Source organism: Theropithecus gelada, chromosome 5 (assembly GCF_003255815.1).
Source record: "Theropithecus gelada isolate Dixy chromosome 5, Tgel_1.0, whole genome shotgun sequence".
NCBI classification, from domain to species: domain Eukaryota; kingdom Metazoa; phylum Chordata; class Mammalia; order Primates; family Cercopithecidae; genus Theropithecus; species Theropithecus gelada.
In genome coordinates this window covers 112,625,196-112,645,823 of record NC_037672.1, presented here as the reverse complement: position 1 = coordinate 112,645,823, position 20,628 = coordinate 112,625,196, and the positions used below count along the sequence as shown (strand labels likewise).

At 34.7% G+C, this 20,628-nt stretch overlaps 1 protein-coding gene across 1 annotated transcript in view; it reads left to right on the top strand.

Annotated features, from left to right (window-relative positions):
• The window catches only part of LOC112624831 (bifunctional heparan sulfate N-deacetylase/N-sulfotransferase 4), a 301,958-nt gene that overhangs the window by 35,476 nt on the left and 245,854 nt on the right, over positions 1-20,628 (top strand). The window contains exon 3 of the mRNA XM_025385855.1: positions 14,414-15,637. Coding sequence (XP_025241640.1) covers positions 14,660-15,637 — 978 coding nt within the window. The 5' untranslated portion in view covers positions 14,414-14,659. The remainder of the gene's footprint in view (positions 1-14,413; positions 15,638-20,628) is intronic.

Genomic DNA, 20,628 nt, shown 5'->3' with positions numbered 1-20,628 from the left:
TTTTTTTTTTTTTTTTTTTTTTTTTTTTTTTTGTGACGGGGTCTGGCTCTGTCACCCAGGCTGGAGTGCAGTGGCCGGATCTCAGCTCACTGCAAGCTCCGCCTCCCGGGTTCACGCCATTCTCCTCCCTCAGCCTCCCGAGTAGCTGGGTCTACAGGCGTCCGCCACCTTGCCCGGCTAGTTTTTTGTATTTTTAGTAGAGACGGGGTTTCACCGGGTTAGCCAGGATGGTCTCGATCTCCTGACCTCGTGATCTGCCCGTCTCGGCCTCCCAAAGTGCTGGGATTACAGGCTTGAGCCACCGCGTCCGGCCAGAAATGTTGTCATTTCTTATAAATGAAATTATTATACAGGCATGTATGCATAACAGAGAAATATAACATGAAAAAGCAAATTTATTTCGCCAAAACAAATGCATATTATTGTATACACTTAAAATAAAATAAATATATACTAGATAAATGGTAATTTGAAACCAACGTGTATCAAAATTTGTTTTAGATATATTTGAATTGTAGCTATTGTACCTATCTTCTTTTCAAAAAAAGATTTAGATCTTAAAAGTCACAAAAATTAGCAACATATTAAACAGATCTGATGTTTTTTTTCTTCTTCTTTTGTGCACAACAGTAACAAAAAGATGTATATTGAAAAACAGAAATAAAACTTCAGAAGCAGGGAACCATACAAGCAATATAAAAATGGCTGTTCATTACAAATGTGAAGAAAATAATTGATTAAAATGTATTTGGTGTGTAATTGTGGCAAAATTAGTATTCTAACATTGAGTCATTGATCTTTCCCTGATGTCAACAGCATGATGCTCATCCTGAGAGCTCAGTTAACTATACTCCTTGGGCTTACCTAGTTAACACTTTCTTTAGTTTAGTAACCTGTCAATGGAGAACAGGTGCTGTTGACCTATTTTTGCAATAAAAGCAAGAGTATATTGCCCTCTAGTGTTGAAAAAGTTAGGAGACCAAAAGAATGTTCAGAAATACCCATTAAAAAAAGCAAATTTTTTATTTTCTCCTTTCACATAAACGTGATATACCAATAGACAGATTATTATTTCCTAATTATAGTAAAACAAATATCAAATATAATTAATAAATGTGTTTTATGGCCTCTGTTATAAAAATGGTGACTGAATTGAGAATAAATTATTTCATTTTATTATGTTATCTTTTTGTAATTTAATTAGATCCTTTTTCATTTTAGTTTTGGGTATTTTACAACTTTAGGAAGTATCCATTCTTCATAATACATTATCTTCTCTAATTATTTTGGATTTTTCAAAAATAAAAATTAGGTATAAATATCGTTTTTAAAAACCTTTTTAAAGTAAAGAACATAACTCTGTAGAGTAGGTGATTCTATTGGTAGCGGTACTTTACAGGTCCTTTGTAGCTAGGTTTTGTGCCTAGTAAAAATATGTATTTCCTTCTCTGAAATACAAGAGAAAGGATTAAGTAGTAAAAAATTCATCAGAAAAAGTCTTCTAAGAAATAACATAAAAAATTAATGATTGAGGTAGAAATGATACATTTACTATTGTATTTAAAAATAATAAGCTGCAACTTTTAAATAATACTGGAACAATAACACTACGTGTTACACTTAAACTTGGTGAAGACGGTAGATCAAATTTTGTGTGCTTACCAAAAAATAAAAATATAATTAATATAAATAAATATATAAATTCTGCGGAGACATATACCAATATTAATATAATCCAGATTTCTCCAGACCTACATATCCTGTGACTACAAAAGGGGTCTGGTTGATAATAAGTAAACTTAGAGATAATTTTGTGCAATTGATTTTCCAATTTTCAAAACCTTAGGCTTGATTCTGAGATCATTGTTCCAATAAAATCTATTAAAACATTATAACATTGAACATCAATTTAACTGAGTTACTCAAGATTGTTACTAATCTACTGTGTGTCTAATTTAGTATTGGGTTATGCTTGAAGGAAAATAAACTAACTAGCTTATTATGAAAAGAGAAGCTTTCTACATAGACTAGGCTATTGAAAATGTACCCACAGTCTTCTGCAGAAGACACATAAACCAGTTATGTAAAAATGCAAAGGTATTATAAAAAAGATAAAGACAACATATTCTTCAGAGATTTAGAGTAAGAAAGACTACCAGGGGAAGAAATGAATAGGAAAGATTTGTTATTCATAAGATTATAGAATTTTATAGTTTGAAGCAAACTTACAGTTATGAAACTCACCCATTTAAAATTTTTCCCTACATTTTTGTGCTTTTATACAGATAGTACATGATTCTTGAAAAAATGAAATAAGATAGAAAAGTACAAAACAGAGACGATCAATATTTCATTGAGCATCCTTCCAAATCTTCCCTGGAGTGTATACATGAAAACAGAAATACAACCTTTTTATATCTTTCATTTAGAAAATGAAGATACTGAACTTCAGACTCCTTCCATCCTCCACCACCTTTCCCAACAAGTGTCTGGAGAAAAGATCATTTGAGTTGTACCTTGGGGTAGAGAAAGATGGTGAATATATGCAAGACATAAATACAGTTATTGTTGTTTTGGCGTAATTGTTTTGTGCATTAAGTAGCAGGAAGTTTACAAAATGCAGAAGATTCAATTCTGAATAAATCACAGTTCCTGCCTTGGTGGAAATCCATGGATAATTACTCAATTAAAATGTCTGTGTTACAGGCTGCACTATGAGAGCATAGTGGAGACACACTTACTAAACTAACTTCTGTAATGCCAGGGGTGACTTTTTTGAGGTAGTTTTATCCAAGCTGAATCTTTCTAAAAATGAATAAGAACTGATTAGACTTAAAGATAAAAGAGATAACCTGGGTCATTCCAGAACTGTAAATGGTTCAACACATAAAGTACAGAAATAACAAGATGAAACATTTTATAAGAGTAAACTCTCAAAAAGCTTGACTCTGAAGCTAAAGAGAAAAATTAGGGCAGTTGCTTGGATTGGGGGTGGGGATGGGGGTGGCGTTGAGTGTGACAGAAAATGTTACGAACATGGGCATGAGCTAAACTTGTTAACAAAATGATACCTGGAGTCTCCAACTAAAATAAATACAGAACCCAGAAACTAGGAAAGGTGAGGCAGTGGTAGGGACTGAAGCCATTCAGATATCTAAAGATTATAATTACAAATGAAACATATTTAGATACTGTTTATGGTCTACAAATGAAACATATTTAGATGCTGTTTATGGTCAGTTACTAACAAAGCATTATACCATTTTTTTTAAGTCCCCAGAAAAGAGAGGTTGAAGTTCTAGAAAATAGGTGGAGGCAAAAAAATAAAAAATAACTTTAGAAGAGATATACATTATCTATGGAATCAAGAGGCAGGTAAGGACAGTGAGAATTTTTCAGTTTGGGAAACATTAGTGGGAGGGAGTCAGTTTGGCTCCCTGCATAATTTTGAGCCAGTTCAACCTTTGCTTTCTGTTTGCTTTGTAAAGTAGAAGATTGTGCAGCTAGGGAGAGAGGCCATGTGGCTTAGAAAGTTATTGAAATCATCAAAATAGTATAAGTTGGGGAAATAGAAATAAAATAATGATGTATACTTCAAAGATGTCTTAATCACATGTCCCTTTTATTATAACTGTCATAATTCTAAGTATAAAAATACAATAAAAATTATATTTTAAACTATAAAAACACATTATACAGAAAAATATAGAAAGAGAAACAAGAATCTGTTAATGTTCATTTTATTTTTAATATTATAGGTTTACAAAATTTATAATACTTTCAAGTATAAAATATACATACATTTTGTTAAGAAAAAAAGCAGTTGAGTTTCTGAAACATTTTCACATCATCCTTGCAGATAAGTTACAGAAAAATTGTTTACTTTTGAAAGAAAATGGTTAATAATATTACATCTAAGCAGGAAGGCATATCATGATGTTATATTTCCTCAGTCATCTTTTGTAGCTTCCATATAAATTGTTTATATGGAGTGAACAAAAATCAAGACAGGAAATCACAACATTGTTATATAGATTAGCAGATTAATGCCCACACTTTTCACATGAACTCCATTAGCATAAGCTTAAGTCAGTAACTTTAAAAACATCCACTGTCAAGGAAAAATATAAGAAAAGAAAAAATATTCTAAAGGTGAAAGGGAAATAGGAAAAGGAAGAAACAGAGAACAGATTAAAACAAAATAATTTAGATGTTTTTGCTGATAATAAGAGAAATACTCGAATTCGCAGATGTACCTGGTAAATAGGCTCTTAATAAATGTTAATACATATATTTGCTGAATGGATGTCGGATAAATGCCTTGACTTCTTACATGAAAGAGAAAAATAGGAGCAAATCCAGGATTGGACTGAATTGTAGATAGCCTGTCTGGTTCCAGTTTGATTATAAATGTCCCATTGTAAATATTACCTCCAAATCTATAAATATGAGACAGAGTCACAAATTTATCCCAAAGTCATCCTAAGGTCCTGAGGAAATTGTCTGAATGTCAGAAACCCTGAGGCAGATCTACTCATTCAAAAATTGTCTAATCCTATTTAATTCTGGTCCACACATTCTGGAGATCTGATTATTATTTTAGTAGTATAATGGTAAAATTCAGTGATGAAATCTTAGCTATAAATATAAATGGAAAGTTCCAAGCAGTGATTATCAGACCTCTCAACTTGGCCACGGATAGTATGTCTACTACTTTACTTAAATCTTATATGGCAAAGCAGAACAAATATCCACATAAAAGTTTCCTTATTTCCAAAATCTCCATGTTTTTCTAAGAAGCAAGATGAATGCACAGAAATTTGCAGTTGATTTTAATAAATTAGACTCTATATTTAAAAAATCATGTTGTTTCTTTGCTTTAGAAAATAAGAACTAAGAAAATGGTAAATAGGCACTATACATATCTCTGCAGGAAATGGTGATAAGAGAAATCGCCTGACATTTACTCTTCTATTTACTGAGTTGACTTCATAATCTTTTGAAGTATGAATGTAGCTGATAGCTCAGAGCTATGTACCTAGTATAATATTATGTTACAATATAATATTATGGTAGTAATGTTATCATTATGTTTGAAATGACACTTTTAAGAGTCTGTACTGGTAAAAATCCACACTTTGGGGACTAAAATAAATTTATATTATGTCACTGAAATCAAGAAAATATGAAGTGCATGAAAGTTAGGTGATAATCAACTGGTTATTTATAGGTATAGAAAAGATCGTTTCTGCAGAAAATTATAAACTGGACGTACTACTTCGATTTTGATTAAATATAACAATTACTCATTACTTTGTACCTCTATTTTGAAAAAGTTATGATTTATGTAGCAGTGGTTGCTACTGAGAATAATATCATAATATTTTTGGCCTAGAAGCTGAAAGGAATTCTATGGGACCAGCCATATGATATCAACCATTTCATAGTCTCAACTACTATTTCCTCAATATTGGATATTTTCTGAAACCACTCAGATTCATAAGAGACTGCATTGATCTTTAGCTAAAACCTTTAAGATATTTATAATTATTTTAACAACAGATTAAATAATTTGCATTAGCTGTGACCTATTCAGTAGCACTCCTCAAACAGTTTTTACCATCACCCAGAATAAGAAATAATCTTACATTGGTATACAAATACACACACACATGCATACAGGGGCACCATAACATAAAGTTTCATAAAGCACTACTTACCTCTGCCATACATGAAGTTTGACAATGTTTCTATTCTGGTCTACTTCATTTTCACTTACGTGTTGGTGAAATGTAATTTGAGAAATACTGCATCTCTCTTGAAAGATGAGGTACTAATTCATTCTCACACTACTGTGAAGAAATACCCAAGACTGGGTAATTTATAAAGAAAAGAAGTTTAATTGACTCACAGTTCCACATGGCTGGGGAGGCCCCAGAAAACTTAAAATCATGGCAGAAGGCATCTCATTACAGGGTGGCAGGAGAGATTGAGTGCTGAGCAAAGGGGGGAAATCACCTTATAAAACAATCAGATTTCATGAGAACTAACTCAGTATCATGAGAAGAGCATGGGGATAACCACCCTCACGATTCAATTACCTTTCACCGGATCCCTTCTATGACACGTGAGAATTACGAGAACTACAATTCGAGATGAGATTTGGGTGGGAACACAGAGCCAAACCATACTATTATGCCCCCTGCCCCTCCTAAATCTCATGTCCTCACGTTTTAAAATACAATCATGCCCTTCCAACAGTCCTCCAAAGTCTTAACTCATTCCAGCATTAACCAAAACGTCCAAGTCCAAAGTCTCATATGAGACAAGGCAAGTCCCTTCTGCTTATAAGCCTATATAATCAAAAGTAAGTTAGGTACTTCTTAGATACAATGGGGATACAGGCATTGGGTAAATATACCCATTCAAAATGAGAGAATTTGGCCAAAACAAAGGAGCTTCAGGCCCCATGAAATTCTGAAATCCAATAGGGCAGTCATTAAGCTTAAAGTTCCAAAATAATCTCCTTTGGCTCTATGTCTCACATCCAGATCACGCTAATGCAAGAGGTGGGCTCCCATGACCTTGGGGAGCTCCACTCCTGTAGCTTTTCAGGGTACAGCCCCCCTCTCAAGTGCTTTCACAGTTGGGATTGACTGTCTGTGGCTTTTTCAGATACATGATGCAAGTTGTTGGTGAATTTACCATTCTGGGGTATAGGGGATCGTGGCCCTCTTCTCACTAGGCAGTGCCACAGTGGGGACTGTGGGGAGGGGGGGAAGCTACAACCCCACATTTCCCTTCCACACTGTCCAAGGAGAGGTATTCCATGAAGGCTCTGCCCCTGCATCAAACTTCTGCCTGAATATCCAGACATTTCCATACATCCTCTGAATCATAGTCGGAGGTTCAAAAACTTCAATTCTTGATTTCTGTGTGCCAACAGACCCAACACCACATGAAAGCCACCAAGGCTTGGGGCTTACACCCTCTGAAGCAACAGACAGAGCTATATGTTGGCTCCTTTTATCCACAGTTGGAGTAGCCTGAGGCACAGGGCACCAAATCCCAGACTTCACACAGCAGGAACGGACTCTGGACCTGGTGGATTAATCCATATTTTTCTGTGATGGGAGGGGCTGCCATGAAGGTCTCTCATGCCCTGAAGATATTTTCCCCATTGTCTTGGTGATTAACATTCTGCTCCTTGTTACTTATGCAAATTTCTGCAGCAGGCTTGAATTTCTCCCCAGAAAATGGGTTTTTCTTCTCTACTGTATCATCAGGCTGCAAATTTTCCAAATTTTCATGCTTAGTTTCCCCTTGAATGCTTTGCCACTTAGAAATTTCTTCCAACAGATACCCTAAATCATCTCTTTCAAGTCCAAAGTTCCACAGATCTCTAGGGCAGGGCCCAGTCTCTTTGCTAAAGCATAGCAAGAATCACCTTTATTCCCGTTCCCAACAAGTTCCTCATCAACATCTGAGATCACCTCAGCCTGGACTTCATTGTTAAAATCGTTATCAGCATTTTGGTCAAAGCCATTCGTCAAATCTCTAGGAAGTTCCAAACTTTATCTTACTTTCCTGTCTTCTTCTGAGCCTTCCAGACTGTTCCAATCTCTGCCTGTTACCCAGTTCCAATGTTGCTTCCACATTTTCAGGGTCTTTACAGCAGTGCCTCACTCTCTGAGGTACTTGTTTAGTGGTCCATTCTCACCCTTCTATGAAGAAATACCTGATATTGGGTTATTTATAAAGAAAAGAGGTTTAATTGACTCACAGTTCCTCATAGCTGGGGTGTCCTCAGGAACCTTACAATCATGGCAGGAGGTACCTCTTCACAGGGTGGCGGGAGAGAATGAGTGCTGAACAAAGCAGGGAAGCTCTTTATAAAAGCATCAGATCTCATAAGAACTCACAATCACAAGAACAGCATGGAGGTAACCACCACGATGATTCAATTACCTTCCATTAGGTCCTTCCTACATCACATGGGGGTTATGGGAACTATAATTCAAGATGAGATTTGGGTGGAGACACAGCCAAACTATTTTGTATGGTTACAAATTTTGGAATTCACCCCAAAGAAGCACTTGTGCAGTTAATGTATATTAAAAGTTGTTAAATATTTATATAATAATTTTTGTGTTTTCTGGTTTGTGTGTGTTTCCAGACAGGGTATCCCTCTGTCGCAGTGGTGCAATCATAGCTCACTGCAACCTTGAACTCTTGGACTCAAGGTAAACCCCCTGCCTCAGCCTCCCAAGCAGCTGGAACTACAGGTTCACACCACCGCACCTGTCTTTTTTTTTTTCTTTTATCTTTTGTGTTGAGACAAGATTTTGCTTTGTTGTCCAGGATAGTCTCAAACTACTGGACTCAAGCAATCCTTCAGCCTCACACTCTCAAAGTGCTGGAATTACATGTGTGAGCCACTGCTCAGTCTATGTAACAGCTTTAATTAAAAATTCTGTTTCATTAATATAAAATATGAGCTAATTCTTTATGATTCCTAAAAGCAAACAAAAAAACTCATGAAGCAGGTAAAAACAAAGTATATAATAAAATGTTTTCCTCATAGGCATCGCAAAAAGTCAAGGTCAGTGAAATTATCACAAATTCTTAAACCATTCAAATTTATAACACAGCTGCTTTTAAATCAATTGAATTCACCTCTACAATTTTTCTCCATTTTTAGTAGACATTTTTTGACTTTGAATATCTGAACTTTTAAATTGAAATAAAACTTGCTGATTTGCAGTTAAATTATTTAATTATGCTGACTGCTAAGTTTTTGGCTTCACTTAATTTAGTCTCTGTTTCTTCTCAACAGTGCAACTGTAGAATCCTAGTATAATAAATCATTAGTAGTTTAATCTTAGCTCTGTTTTTAAACCTTCTAAATTTTTATTTGGTCATTTTAAAAATAGATCGATATAGAGTAAACAGGATGATGAATAAAAAGAATATAGCATAGTTACTAGCAAGTAGTAGCCATTTATTAAATGCTGGTAAACATCATTGCTCTTGTGTTCAATTTCAGCTGAATTTTCATAAGGCTCTTTAGTGATTTGTACAGCTCATCAGATCACCTTAAACAAAGAAACAACCACACCTATATGCAATGTGATTTAGTATCCAGCTTTCTTTTGTATTTCAGTCTTTCCAAAAAGTAGCAATAACTACAGTAGTACCTATAATTGTTTTGTTTACTAACTCCCTTCTCTGCTGCTACCAGAGATTACTAGAAATTTACCATGATTATGTGGCAAATTAACTTTGCAAACTGTATTTTAGAGAATCTCTAAACACATTTTGAAAATGTCAAAAAGCAATCTTATAACAGATATATAAAACAATAATGTTAATATCATCATATAATTATTTTCTAATCTTGAAAGAAAGTAAAAGATTCTAGGAGGTATTTATTCCACTGCTAACTAGGTGATAAGCCATATTTGGAAGGATAGAAAGTAAAAATAAGAAAACAGAAATGAGAACAAGAAAGGCAACACCTAAAAAGGCCTCCCTTTTTTTCTCATCAAAGCCTCTGCAAGGGTCATGAAGTCCACATTTTGTGACAGGTTGTCATGACAAATAATGCGTAGATCTCTCTTCCAAATTTTTAACAATAGATTTATTAGAATATGGAAAGTCAGATTTAGAAGAATTGGGACCAAAGCCTGTTTAACTTACTTAGCTTGGTGGTTAATAAAATAGTTTTTCCATAGATGCAGTTTACTCAGTAATCCACATATTTGTCTGTTCTTTCTATAATGAAAGGTCAACATCACCACATAAGGTGAAAGTGGGGAAAGGAGAGCTCTCAAACGTTTCTGTTTGTTGCTAACTTGTCCCAGGGTCTTCCTGAAGAAGACACTAATTAAGGTAAAATAAAAATTTTGGTCTATCACCTTAGACTACTTAAAAACAAATGCCACATATTTTTATACCATTATAGCAGCAGTTCAATGTCTTCGTTATTATCCTGAAGTAATGTTTTAAATTTTGTATGACTCATTTAACACGTGCCTTTTGAAAAATAATCTCAATTGTCTTATTTGACTTATGGTAACAACATAAGATTCTTACGTTGATTGCTCTCCGTATCCATACTCCTGCATGCCTTTTTCCCCACCTTTTTAAGGGTCACACAGTAGGTAAGAGATTCAAACTCTCACAGTAGGTAAGAGATTCAAATCACAGACTACACCTCTTTGGCATCCCAAACAATGTAATAATACCATTTCTTACTTCAGGTGTGAGACATAAGTAAACATTTATGGTATATCGTGTTTTATGGTCCAGGATTCCTCATCTCCACCGGCCAGTTTTGCCAGGGAAGGAGAACTGGGAGAATTGAATGGGAAGGATAACTCCTTTAGTTAAAACACTTACATTGAAAACACATATGTCTTCCATGGTGGTAATATGTATCCGTCATTCTAACTCTGAACATATTAGTGTTAAATAAATGTCACATTTAAATTGTATTTATTCTTTGGGTTGGCAGATTCTTGCCCCATATGTTTTTTTTTTTTTTTTTTAATTTATTTTTCACTATTGCATTAGGAGGAGATATTCTAAATATGCAAAACTGACATATTCTCCTTTGTATATTCAAAAATAAAAATCACATTTTTAATGTGAGAAGAAGTAAAGATTTAACAAAGTGTTAACTTGTCATCCATTTAATTTCTCTCCGAATCTCCTGGTTAAATTTATTCTTAAAATACTAAGCAATCCTCCAAAGCATGTAAGTAGATATCTGCTCTTATCAGGTTATTTAGGGAAGTGGTGTGGATGGGGTGGGTCTGATTTTATGTTTGTTTAAATAGATTTTTAAATTAAAGAAGTGAGCTTGGATAAATCTAAGAATTGATAGAAGATTAATAATCTCCTTTGACAAGTTACAAATATCTTTCAATTTCATTATTATTACACACATACACACTACACACTATATATATACATACATATATATTTTAATTGAGTTTTTATTTTAAAAAATTATATATGAAAATTTTCAAGCATATATGAAAGTAGAGGATATAGTATAATTGCTTTACGTATTTCATACCAAACCAAAGCCTTTTTATTTCTGTATTCCATTTCTTTTTAGTAAAACGCAATCCAATTTGTTTAAAGGGAGCTGAGTTTTGAAACAAAGACTTTTGGAAAGCAGACAATTATATTAAAGAATTTCATTTGACTGGGTGTAGTCGCTCACACCTGTAATCCCAGCATTTTGGGAGGCTGAGGGGGGCGGATCACCTGAGGTCAGGCGTTTGAGGTCAGTCTGGCCAATATGATGAAACCCCATCTCTACTAAAAATACAAAAATCAGCAGGACTTGAACGTGTGTGCCTGTAATCCCAGCTTCTAGGAGGCTGAGGCAGGAGAATCACTTGAACTTGGGAAGCGGAGGCTGCAGTGAGCCGAGATCAGGCCACTGCACTCCAGCCTGGGTGACAGATCAAGACTCCGTCTCAAAATAAATAAATAAATAAAACAAATAAAATTTGCAAATAGAGTGTTAGCAATTCCCCAACAGGTGGGATTCATTTGTTTTTAAAGTCAATGTGAAGTCACTGGGGAGACTTTGCAAACTGGTACAATATGTTCACAGTGAAAAGCTAAGGTACATTTATATATTTGGAATCAGAAATGTTAAAATATTTAAAATATTTGACATAAATTTTTAATTTTTTGAAAAAGTTTAAAAGTTATATTCTGACAAAAACAACCATTTCAACATTATGTAGATTTTTAAAATTTAAATTACTAATGAGATTAATTATTTTAGAACATAGAAATGGAAAATGAAAAGTAGTGACATAATATTGTAATGCTTAATTATTTAAAAAGTTTTAAGTCATTAATAACCACTAATCACTCAGATCCCCAATTAAAAAAAATAAATCCATTAAATATCCAGTGTGATAGAACATAATGCTCATTAAAACACATGCTAATTTAATTATATCTGATGTAATATGTCTGATATAATAAATATCTTAAATATATATATTTAATATATATTAATATATATATTTAATATATATTAAAATATCTTAAATATATATATATATCACACATTGATAACATGAACTATTTTCATCCAAAATAGTTATCCTAGGGAAAGTTTGGTAAACTTGGAAATTATTTAAGTACTCTGACAGTTTAGAGACAAATGAAGTAAGCTTGTATAGAAAGTAATTCATAAAAGTCAGAATCATCTATACAAAGAAAAACATCTAATAATAATGGAAAAGTATGTCCATTTGTGATGAAGCAGTTGGGATTTTTTTTTTTTTTTTCTTTTTTTTTTGAGACAGAGTTTCACTCTCGTTGCCCAGACTGGCCAGGCTGGCATGCAGTTGTGAGTTGTGTGATCTCATCTCACTGCAACCTCCCCCTCCTGGGTTCAAGCATTTCTCCTGCCTTGGCCTCTCAAGTAGCTGGGACTACAGGTATGTGCCACCAAGCCCAGCTAATTTTTGTACTTTTTTAGTAGAGACGGAGTTTCACCATGTTGGCCGGGATGGTATGGATCTCTTGACCTTGTAATCCGCCCACCTTGGCCTCCCAAAGTAGTGGGATTACAGGTGTGAGCCACCGCACCTGGCTACGGGAAATTTTTTTTGATGCTGTGTTAGTTCATTCTCAAATGGCTATATAGCTGCAAATGGGTAATTTATAAAGAAGAGTTTTAATTGCCTCACAGTTCTGCTTCTCCTTTAAATATCAGTTCTGACTTTAGGTCATTTCTTTGCTTGTGTATCCCAGTATAGATTGTTAGAAGCAGCTAGGTCACTTTTTGGGGGTGGGGTGGTGGTGGAAGGGACGCAGTTTCGCTCTGTCACCCAGGCTGGAGTGCAGTGGCACAATCTCAGCTCACTTAATCTTCCACCTCCTGGGTTCAAGCAGTTCTCTGTCTCAGCCTCCCAAGTAGTTGGGATTACAGGCTCCTACCACCATGTCTAGCTAATTGTTTTTTTGTATTTTTAGTACAAACAGGGTTTCACCATCCCAGCCAGGCTGATCTTGAACTCCTGACCTTTTGATCCACCCACTACTTCTTGAATGCTTTGCTGCTAGAAATTTCTTCCACCAGATACCCTAAATCACCACATTCAAGTTCAAGTTCCACAGATCCACAGGGCAGGGGCACAATGTAGTGTAATTGTTTGCTAAGGCATAACAAAAAATGACCTTTTCTCTAGCCCCCAATAAGTTCCTCATTTCCATCTGAGACCTCCTCAGCTTGTATTTTGTTGTCCATATCACTATCAACATTTTGGTCACTACCATTTAAAACCAGTCTTTACAAAGTTCCAAACATATCCTCATCTTCCTGTCTTCTGAGCTCACACTGTCTCTTTTGTTCCTGCTTCCACCATGTGAGACACCTGGCTCCCTCTTGCCTTCTACTACGATTGGAAGCTTCCTTATATCTCCCCAGAAGCAGAAGCTGCTATGCTACCTGTACAACCTGCAGAACCATGAGCCAATTTAACATTTTTTCTTTATAAATTTTCCAGTCTCAGGTGTTTCTCTAGAGCAATGCAAGAACAAAGGAATACAAATGCATTCTACATTCATTTTTTTTTTTTTTTATTGAACTAAAGGAAGTGATAGAGAAATAGAACATCTGATTCTTGGATAAAAATTGACAATGGGTAAGAGTTTTAATTCTTATTACAGGAGTAGGCAAAATTAGGAAATATGCTTTGAGACTAACATGCCAATGTTCTTTTTGCCTAAGCTTTCTGTCCTCTGTTTCATTAGCGAGATATGAGAATGCCTGCTTCTGCATGAAGAAGGAGCAATCCTATGTATCTGGGCTGTAATGCTGAAGAGGGTCAAGTGGCTCCCTGTCAGTCCGGATAAAGGATGTATTATTAAAGAGAAAAACTTGTAACTACCCTAAACTTAAGATAGATTTATTCAGTCAGCTGGGAGTTCCAGAGACTCAAGCAGATACCTAAGAGCATGTTTAATTGCTCTAAGTCCCTGATTCCTTATTTCCTAATTTTATATGTATATAATGGTTATCAGTTTTGCAGAACAGTTTTATGGTAACTGACATTCTTGGTTAAGGCTTACTTTCTTTCTTCTTTTCCTTTTTGGTATGATTAGTTAGAAAATGATCTCAATACATGTTCCTATATACATATGGATGTTTAGGCAAAAATAAAATTGGATTCTGTGTTCTGGAAGTTATCAAAAAATCTACCGTACTCTGGTAGTTAAGTTGACTGTAAACATCAGGTTATTAATATTTTATCATATTAAAACACTAAAATTATCATTGCTATATATGTTTCTTGAGCATCATCATTTATATATAAATACATATTTTTATTTCTATTTTTGTCTTAGTTATTACGTTTCTCCTCTCTTTCAGATTATGCTTAGAGGATTCTGCAGCAATTCTTGATATTGGACATATTCAAAATCTCCTCAACTTATGTCCTCCCCGTCTATTGCCTTCCAGCTTTAACTCAGTTGTGCTCCCTTCAAACATTTTACATGATTTGCAATGGTTACATGAACTCTGGGGAAGTCATATTTGCAACATCTCATACTTTATTCACTATGGCACTTTAGGAAAAGAAATTGGGGAAAAGCTTCCAAAACATTATCTTAAAAAATGAATCTTATTGTGAAACTTCGGAGAAGTTTTCGAACATTGATTGTTCTCTTAGCTACCTTTTGCTTGGTGAGCATTGTCATTTCTGCCTATTTTCTCTACTCTGGCTACAAACAGGAAATGACACTTATCGAAACCACTGCAGAAGCAGAATGCGCTGACATCAAAATTCTACCATATCGGTCAATGGAGCTGAAAACAGTGAAACCTATTGATACATCCAAAACTGACCCTACTGTCCTTCTCTTTGTGGAGAGCCAATACTCTCAACTTGGTCAAGATATCATAGCTATTTTGGAGTCCAGCCGATTTCAGTACCACATGGTCATTGCCCCTGGAAAGGGAGATATACCTCCTCTTACAGATAATGGCAAAGGGAAATATACTTTAGTTATTTATGAAAATATTCTGAAGTACGTCAGCATGGACTCATGGAATCGAGAGCTTTTAGAGAAATACTGTGTGGAATACAGTGTTAGTATAATCGGTTTTCATAAAGCCAATGAGAACAGCTTACCAAGTACACAATTAAAAGGCTTTCCGTTAAACCTTTTCAATAATCTAGCTCTAAAGGACTGTTTTGTTAACCCTCAATCTCCTTTGCTACATATTACCAAAGCCCCCAAGGTTGAGACAGGCCCTCTTCCTGGGGAAGACTGGACTATTTTCCAATATAATCATTCAACCTACCAGCCTGTACTTTTAACTGAATTACAGACAGAAAAATCCCTTTCATCCTTGTCTAGCAAAAAACTCTTTGCAACGGTGATTCAGGATCTGGGGCTTCATGATGGAATTCAGCGAGTACTTTTTGGCAACAACTTGAACTTTTGGCTGCACAAGCTCATCTTCATAGATGCCATCTCCTTCTTGTCAGGGAAGAGGCTGACATTGTCCTTGGACAGGTACATCCTTGTGGACATTGATGATATATTTGTTGGGAAAGAGGGAACAAGGATGAATGTCAAAGATGTGAAGGTAAGCATATGTATAAACAACATCGAAATTTGTATTTCACAGTGTGGTACTGGTAAAATATTCCAAATATGATAGATTACTAATCACTAAAGTTTTAAGATGCAGTAGAGTTGAAATAAAATAGCCATTTAGAAAAATCTTGAACCAAGACTTAACCATTCTTTACACACACATACAACACACACCAGAAGCTTCAGAATGGGACAGAGCTAAAATACCCCAAAGAGTTAGTGAACTTAATCGCCTTGCCTCATGTTTCTTTCTTTCTTCTTTTCTTCTTCTTTTTCTTTCTTTTTTTCTTTTTTCTTTCTTTCTTCTTTCTTTCTTTTTCTTTCTTTCTTTCTCTCTCTCTCTCTCTCTCTCTCTCTCTCTCTCTCTTTCTTTCTTTTTTTTTTTTTTTTTTTTTTTTTTTGAGACGGAGTCTCGCTCTGTCGCCCAGGCTGGAGTGCAGTGGCGCGATCTCGGCTCACTGCAAGCTCCACCTCCCGGGTTCACGCCATTCTCCCGCCTCAGCTTCCGAGTAGCTGGGACTACAGGCGCCCGCCACCACGCCCGGCTAGTTTTTTGTATTTTTAGTAGAGACGGGGTTTCGGGTCTCGATCTCCTGACCTCGTGATCCACCCGCCTCGGCCTCCCAAAGTGCTGGGATTACAGGCTTGAGCCACCGCGCCCGGCCACTCTTTCTTTCTTTCTTTCTTTCTTTCTTTCTTTTTTTTTTTTTTTTTTAGAACAGAGTCTTGCTCTGTCATCTAGGTTGGAGTACAGTGATGTGATCTTGGCTCACTGCAACCTCCGCCTCCTGGGTTCAAGCAGTTCTCTGCCTCAGCCTCCTGGGTAGCTGGGATTACAGGTGCCTGCCACAGGTCTGGCTAATTTTTGCATTTTAAGTAGAGATGGGGTTTCACCATCTTGGCTAGGCTGGTCTTAAACTCCTGACCTCATGATCCACCTGCCTCAACCTCCCAAAGTGCTGGAATTACAGGCATGAGCCACTGAGTCCGGCCTCCTTGCCTCTTCTTAAGTCTTTCCCATCCCACCTAGAACCACTTATAACAGCCTCCCTTATTATAGCACATGTTGCAGTTTGTAACAGTGAGACTAAGATAGCCATACAACTCTATTTATGGATTATTTACCCTGCCAAATCCTGCCAAACTTGGGTTTGAAAATTGTGGTGTAAATAGAATAATGGAGAAACAGCACAAGACCTTTCTACAATCTCAACCAAGCATAATATTTGCTCATATGAAATGTTCAGATATCTGAAAATACAGATATTAGCAAAAACAAATCATTTTATAAGGAATGTGGCATTGGGTTGGCCTCAGGTAGCTTTCATTATTATACCTATATTATTTATTTATTGCATTATTTGGGAAAACACAGCAATGTTACTGATAGCACTTCTAGGTTTTGATCAATTGAGACTGAATAACAGATTCAGCCTGGGATTGCTGCTAAATAAAAATAAATCCACTATGCTACACAAGATTAGGTGCACAATTCTGAAGATAATCATCTTTTAAACAATCTTGATGCAGTACTCTCACCTGATTTTTACTTGTGACTATCTCATCCTACGTACAACTAAATTTATTTTGTGTGTAAATAATTTTAGCAAACACATAAACAAAAATTAGAGGACACAATTGAGAATAATAAAGGAATCAAAGAGTGTTAAGGTGTTATTGACTTTTTTGGATCTTCTGTTAAAGTGTTTATCTTCCAAAGATAAAATTTGGATACTTCTTCAAAATAACAGGGCATTGTTTTCATCATAAGACCTGATGGCCACTGTAAAGCAAAATGATTGAAAGCAGTAGAATAAGTTTACTTTTTAAAAACCTTCAAAGTTTATGTGAACCAATGAACTCTGTTTTTCATAAGTTCCTATGAAGCGCTGCTTGACTGTGACCCAAATATTTTATTTCAAGACTGTTAAGAAAAGATAAAGTGACGACAATTGAGTTCCATCCAGATTTTTCTCATTTTTTCTTTTACATTTTTAGTATGTATTATTCTCTTTAATTAGTATAAATGATAGTGTTCTTTTAATTTTGAAACCATAGGCTTAACAAGAGGCCAGTTACTTCAAAAGGTTCTCTGAGTGGTTGGTTCCTTTCTTCACACCCTGAAAATATAGCATTTCCAAGTTTCAGGCTAAAGAACAATATGAATTAAAAAGTTCTTTACAAGTCTAAATGAATTTAACCAGCTCAAATTCAGCTATTTCACTTTTTTCTCAAATAGAAAAACAAATTGTTACTCACTGCTGCTCAAAATAATATTCAAAAGTCGCTGATGGCTATCTCAACTGACATAACCCCAAACAGAATAAAATAATATTGAAATTTAACAAAGGCTTGAGCAGTGTCACATATGGAGAGAGAATCAGAAAGGCTATGTGTGTGTGTATATATTTATTAGTGTGTGTTCTTATGGATAGAATTATATCCTGTATATGAAGTAATGTATAATATTTATGTATGTACACATATTAACTGAACTGTGTTTTTGAAGAAAATCTCTTTACTGCCTTTTTTGTTGTTATTTCTGGTTCTCCCTCAGAATTATTTTTATTTTTACTTTTTTATTGACAAAAACAATATATATTTTTCATGTACAACATGATGTTTTGAAATATGTGTAAATCATGAAATGTTTAGATACAGCAAAATGACATAGGAATTAATTATCCCAGATACTTACCATTTTTTGGTGAAAACACTTAAAATCCACTCTTTTAGTAATTTTCAAGAATATGATACATTGTTACTACTAGAATCTACTATAGGTTTCTTCAACTTATTCTTCCAATCAACATGAAATTTTGTGTATTTTAACCAAAATCTCTCCAACCTCCTCACTCTCAACCTCTGGGAACTACCATTTTACTCTCTGCTGCTTTGAGTTTAATTTTTTTAGACTCCACAAAAAGGTGAGATTATGTATTTATTTTGCTCTGCCTTGCTTATTTCAATTAACATAATGTCCTCTAGGTCATCCATGTTGTCACAAATTACAGGATTTTCTTCTTTTTGAAGTCTGAATAATATTTCATTGTGTATATGTATCTCATTTTCTTTACTCATGTATCCACTGATAGACACTCAGGCTGATTCTATATCTTAAATATTATAAATAATGCTTAAATGAGCAAGGAAGTACAGATATCTCCTTGATAAGTTGAATTCATTTCCTTTGGATATATACTCAGTAGTAGGATTGCTAGATCATATGGTAGTTCCATTTTTAATTTTTTGAAGAATCTGCATGTTGTTTTCCATAGTGACTATACTAATTATATTTCCACCCGTGTATATGAGGGTTCCCCCTTCTCCACATCCCTGCCAACACTTGTTACCATTTGTCCTTTTGATAACAGCCATTCTAACAGGTATGATGTGTTATCTCATTATGGTAATGACATGCATTTCCCTGATGATTAGCGATGTTGAGTATTTTTATAAGCCTATTGGTCATTTATGTTTTCTTTTGATAAATGTTTATTCAGGCCTTTTGCTCATTTTTTAGGTGAGTTATTTGTTTTCTTACTATTGAGTTACTTGAATTTGATATGTTCTTTAGCTATTACCTCTTATCAGATGTATAGTTTGCAATTTTTTCTCCCATTTCCTATGTTGTCTCTTCACTCTGTTGCTTCCATTGCTGTATAGAAGCGTTTTTGTTTGATGTAATTCCATTTGTTTATTTTTACTTTTGTTACTTGTGCTTTTGGGGTCATATCTAAAAAAATCTTGCCCAGAACAACGTCATAGAGGTTTCCTCTATGGTTTCTTTTAGTCATTTTATGGGTTTAGGTCCTACAATTAAGTCTTTCATCTATTTTAAGTTGATTTTTTAATATAGTGTGAGATGAAGCTCTAATTTCATTCTTCTGCATATAGATATCCGGTTTTCCTAACACTATTTATTGAAGAGACTGCCCTTTCCCTATTATCTGTTCTTAGAAACTTTGCTGAAAATCTATTGACTGTAAATGCAAGAATTTATTTCTGTGCTCACCATTTTATTCCATTGGACTGTGTGCCTGTTTTTATGCTAGTATCATGTTGTTGTGATTACTATAGCTTTGTAGTATATTTTGAAGTATATTTGTTTTCCTCGAGATTGCTTTGGTTATTTGGATCTTTTGTAGTTTCATATACATTTTAATATCTTTTAAATTTTTTTTCTATTTTTGTGAAAAATGTCCTTGGGATTTTGATAGGAATTGTTTTGAATCTGTAGATCATTTTGGATATCATAGACATTCAACAACAATAATTTTTCTACCTTACTAGTGGGGATAAGCTTTCCATTTATTGGTGCCTTCTTCAAGTCCTTCAAGCATATTTTGTATGCTTTTCTCTTGCTGCTTTCAAGATCCTTTGTCTTTGATTGTTTACTGTTTGACTATACCATGTCTTGGTGTAGTCTTGCTTGGCCTTCCTCTGCCTGAATATTTGTGTTTTTCCTTGGGTTTGAGCAGTTTTCTTCTATTATTTTATTAAATAAGCTTTCTGGATTTTTATCTGTGTTTTTCTTAAACTTCTGTAATTTGTATATTTCCCTCAGACCTATTAATGAATAAATATGAGAAATTTGATTGGAATTGAGAATTGAAAACTATTTACATACTAGGTTACTTATATGTCCAAAGAAAAAATGTTCTAGTCACAGTTTTTGCTTTTCGACTTTATTTTTTGGATAAATACAATTTTGTGGGAAATAATTTCAATTATGTGTCAAAAAGTTTTGATAGTCTCATATTCTTCACTCTCATTTTTTTTTTTTCTTTTTCTGGTAGTACAACAGTAATACACTAGTGCACAAAGAGAATTTTATTCTCCTTCAAACTCTACCCCAATTCTAGAACAATGGTGCTGCATAGTTACTGACAATTTTCTATATTACTCCAAAATAGTATAAAAGAGGCATTCAGTTGGTATTTTAATAGGTATTTCATACATATTTCAATTTGTATGAAA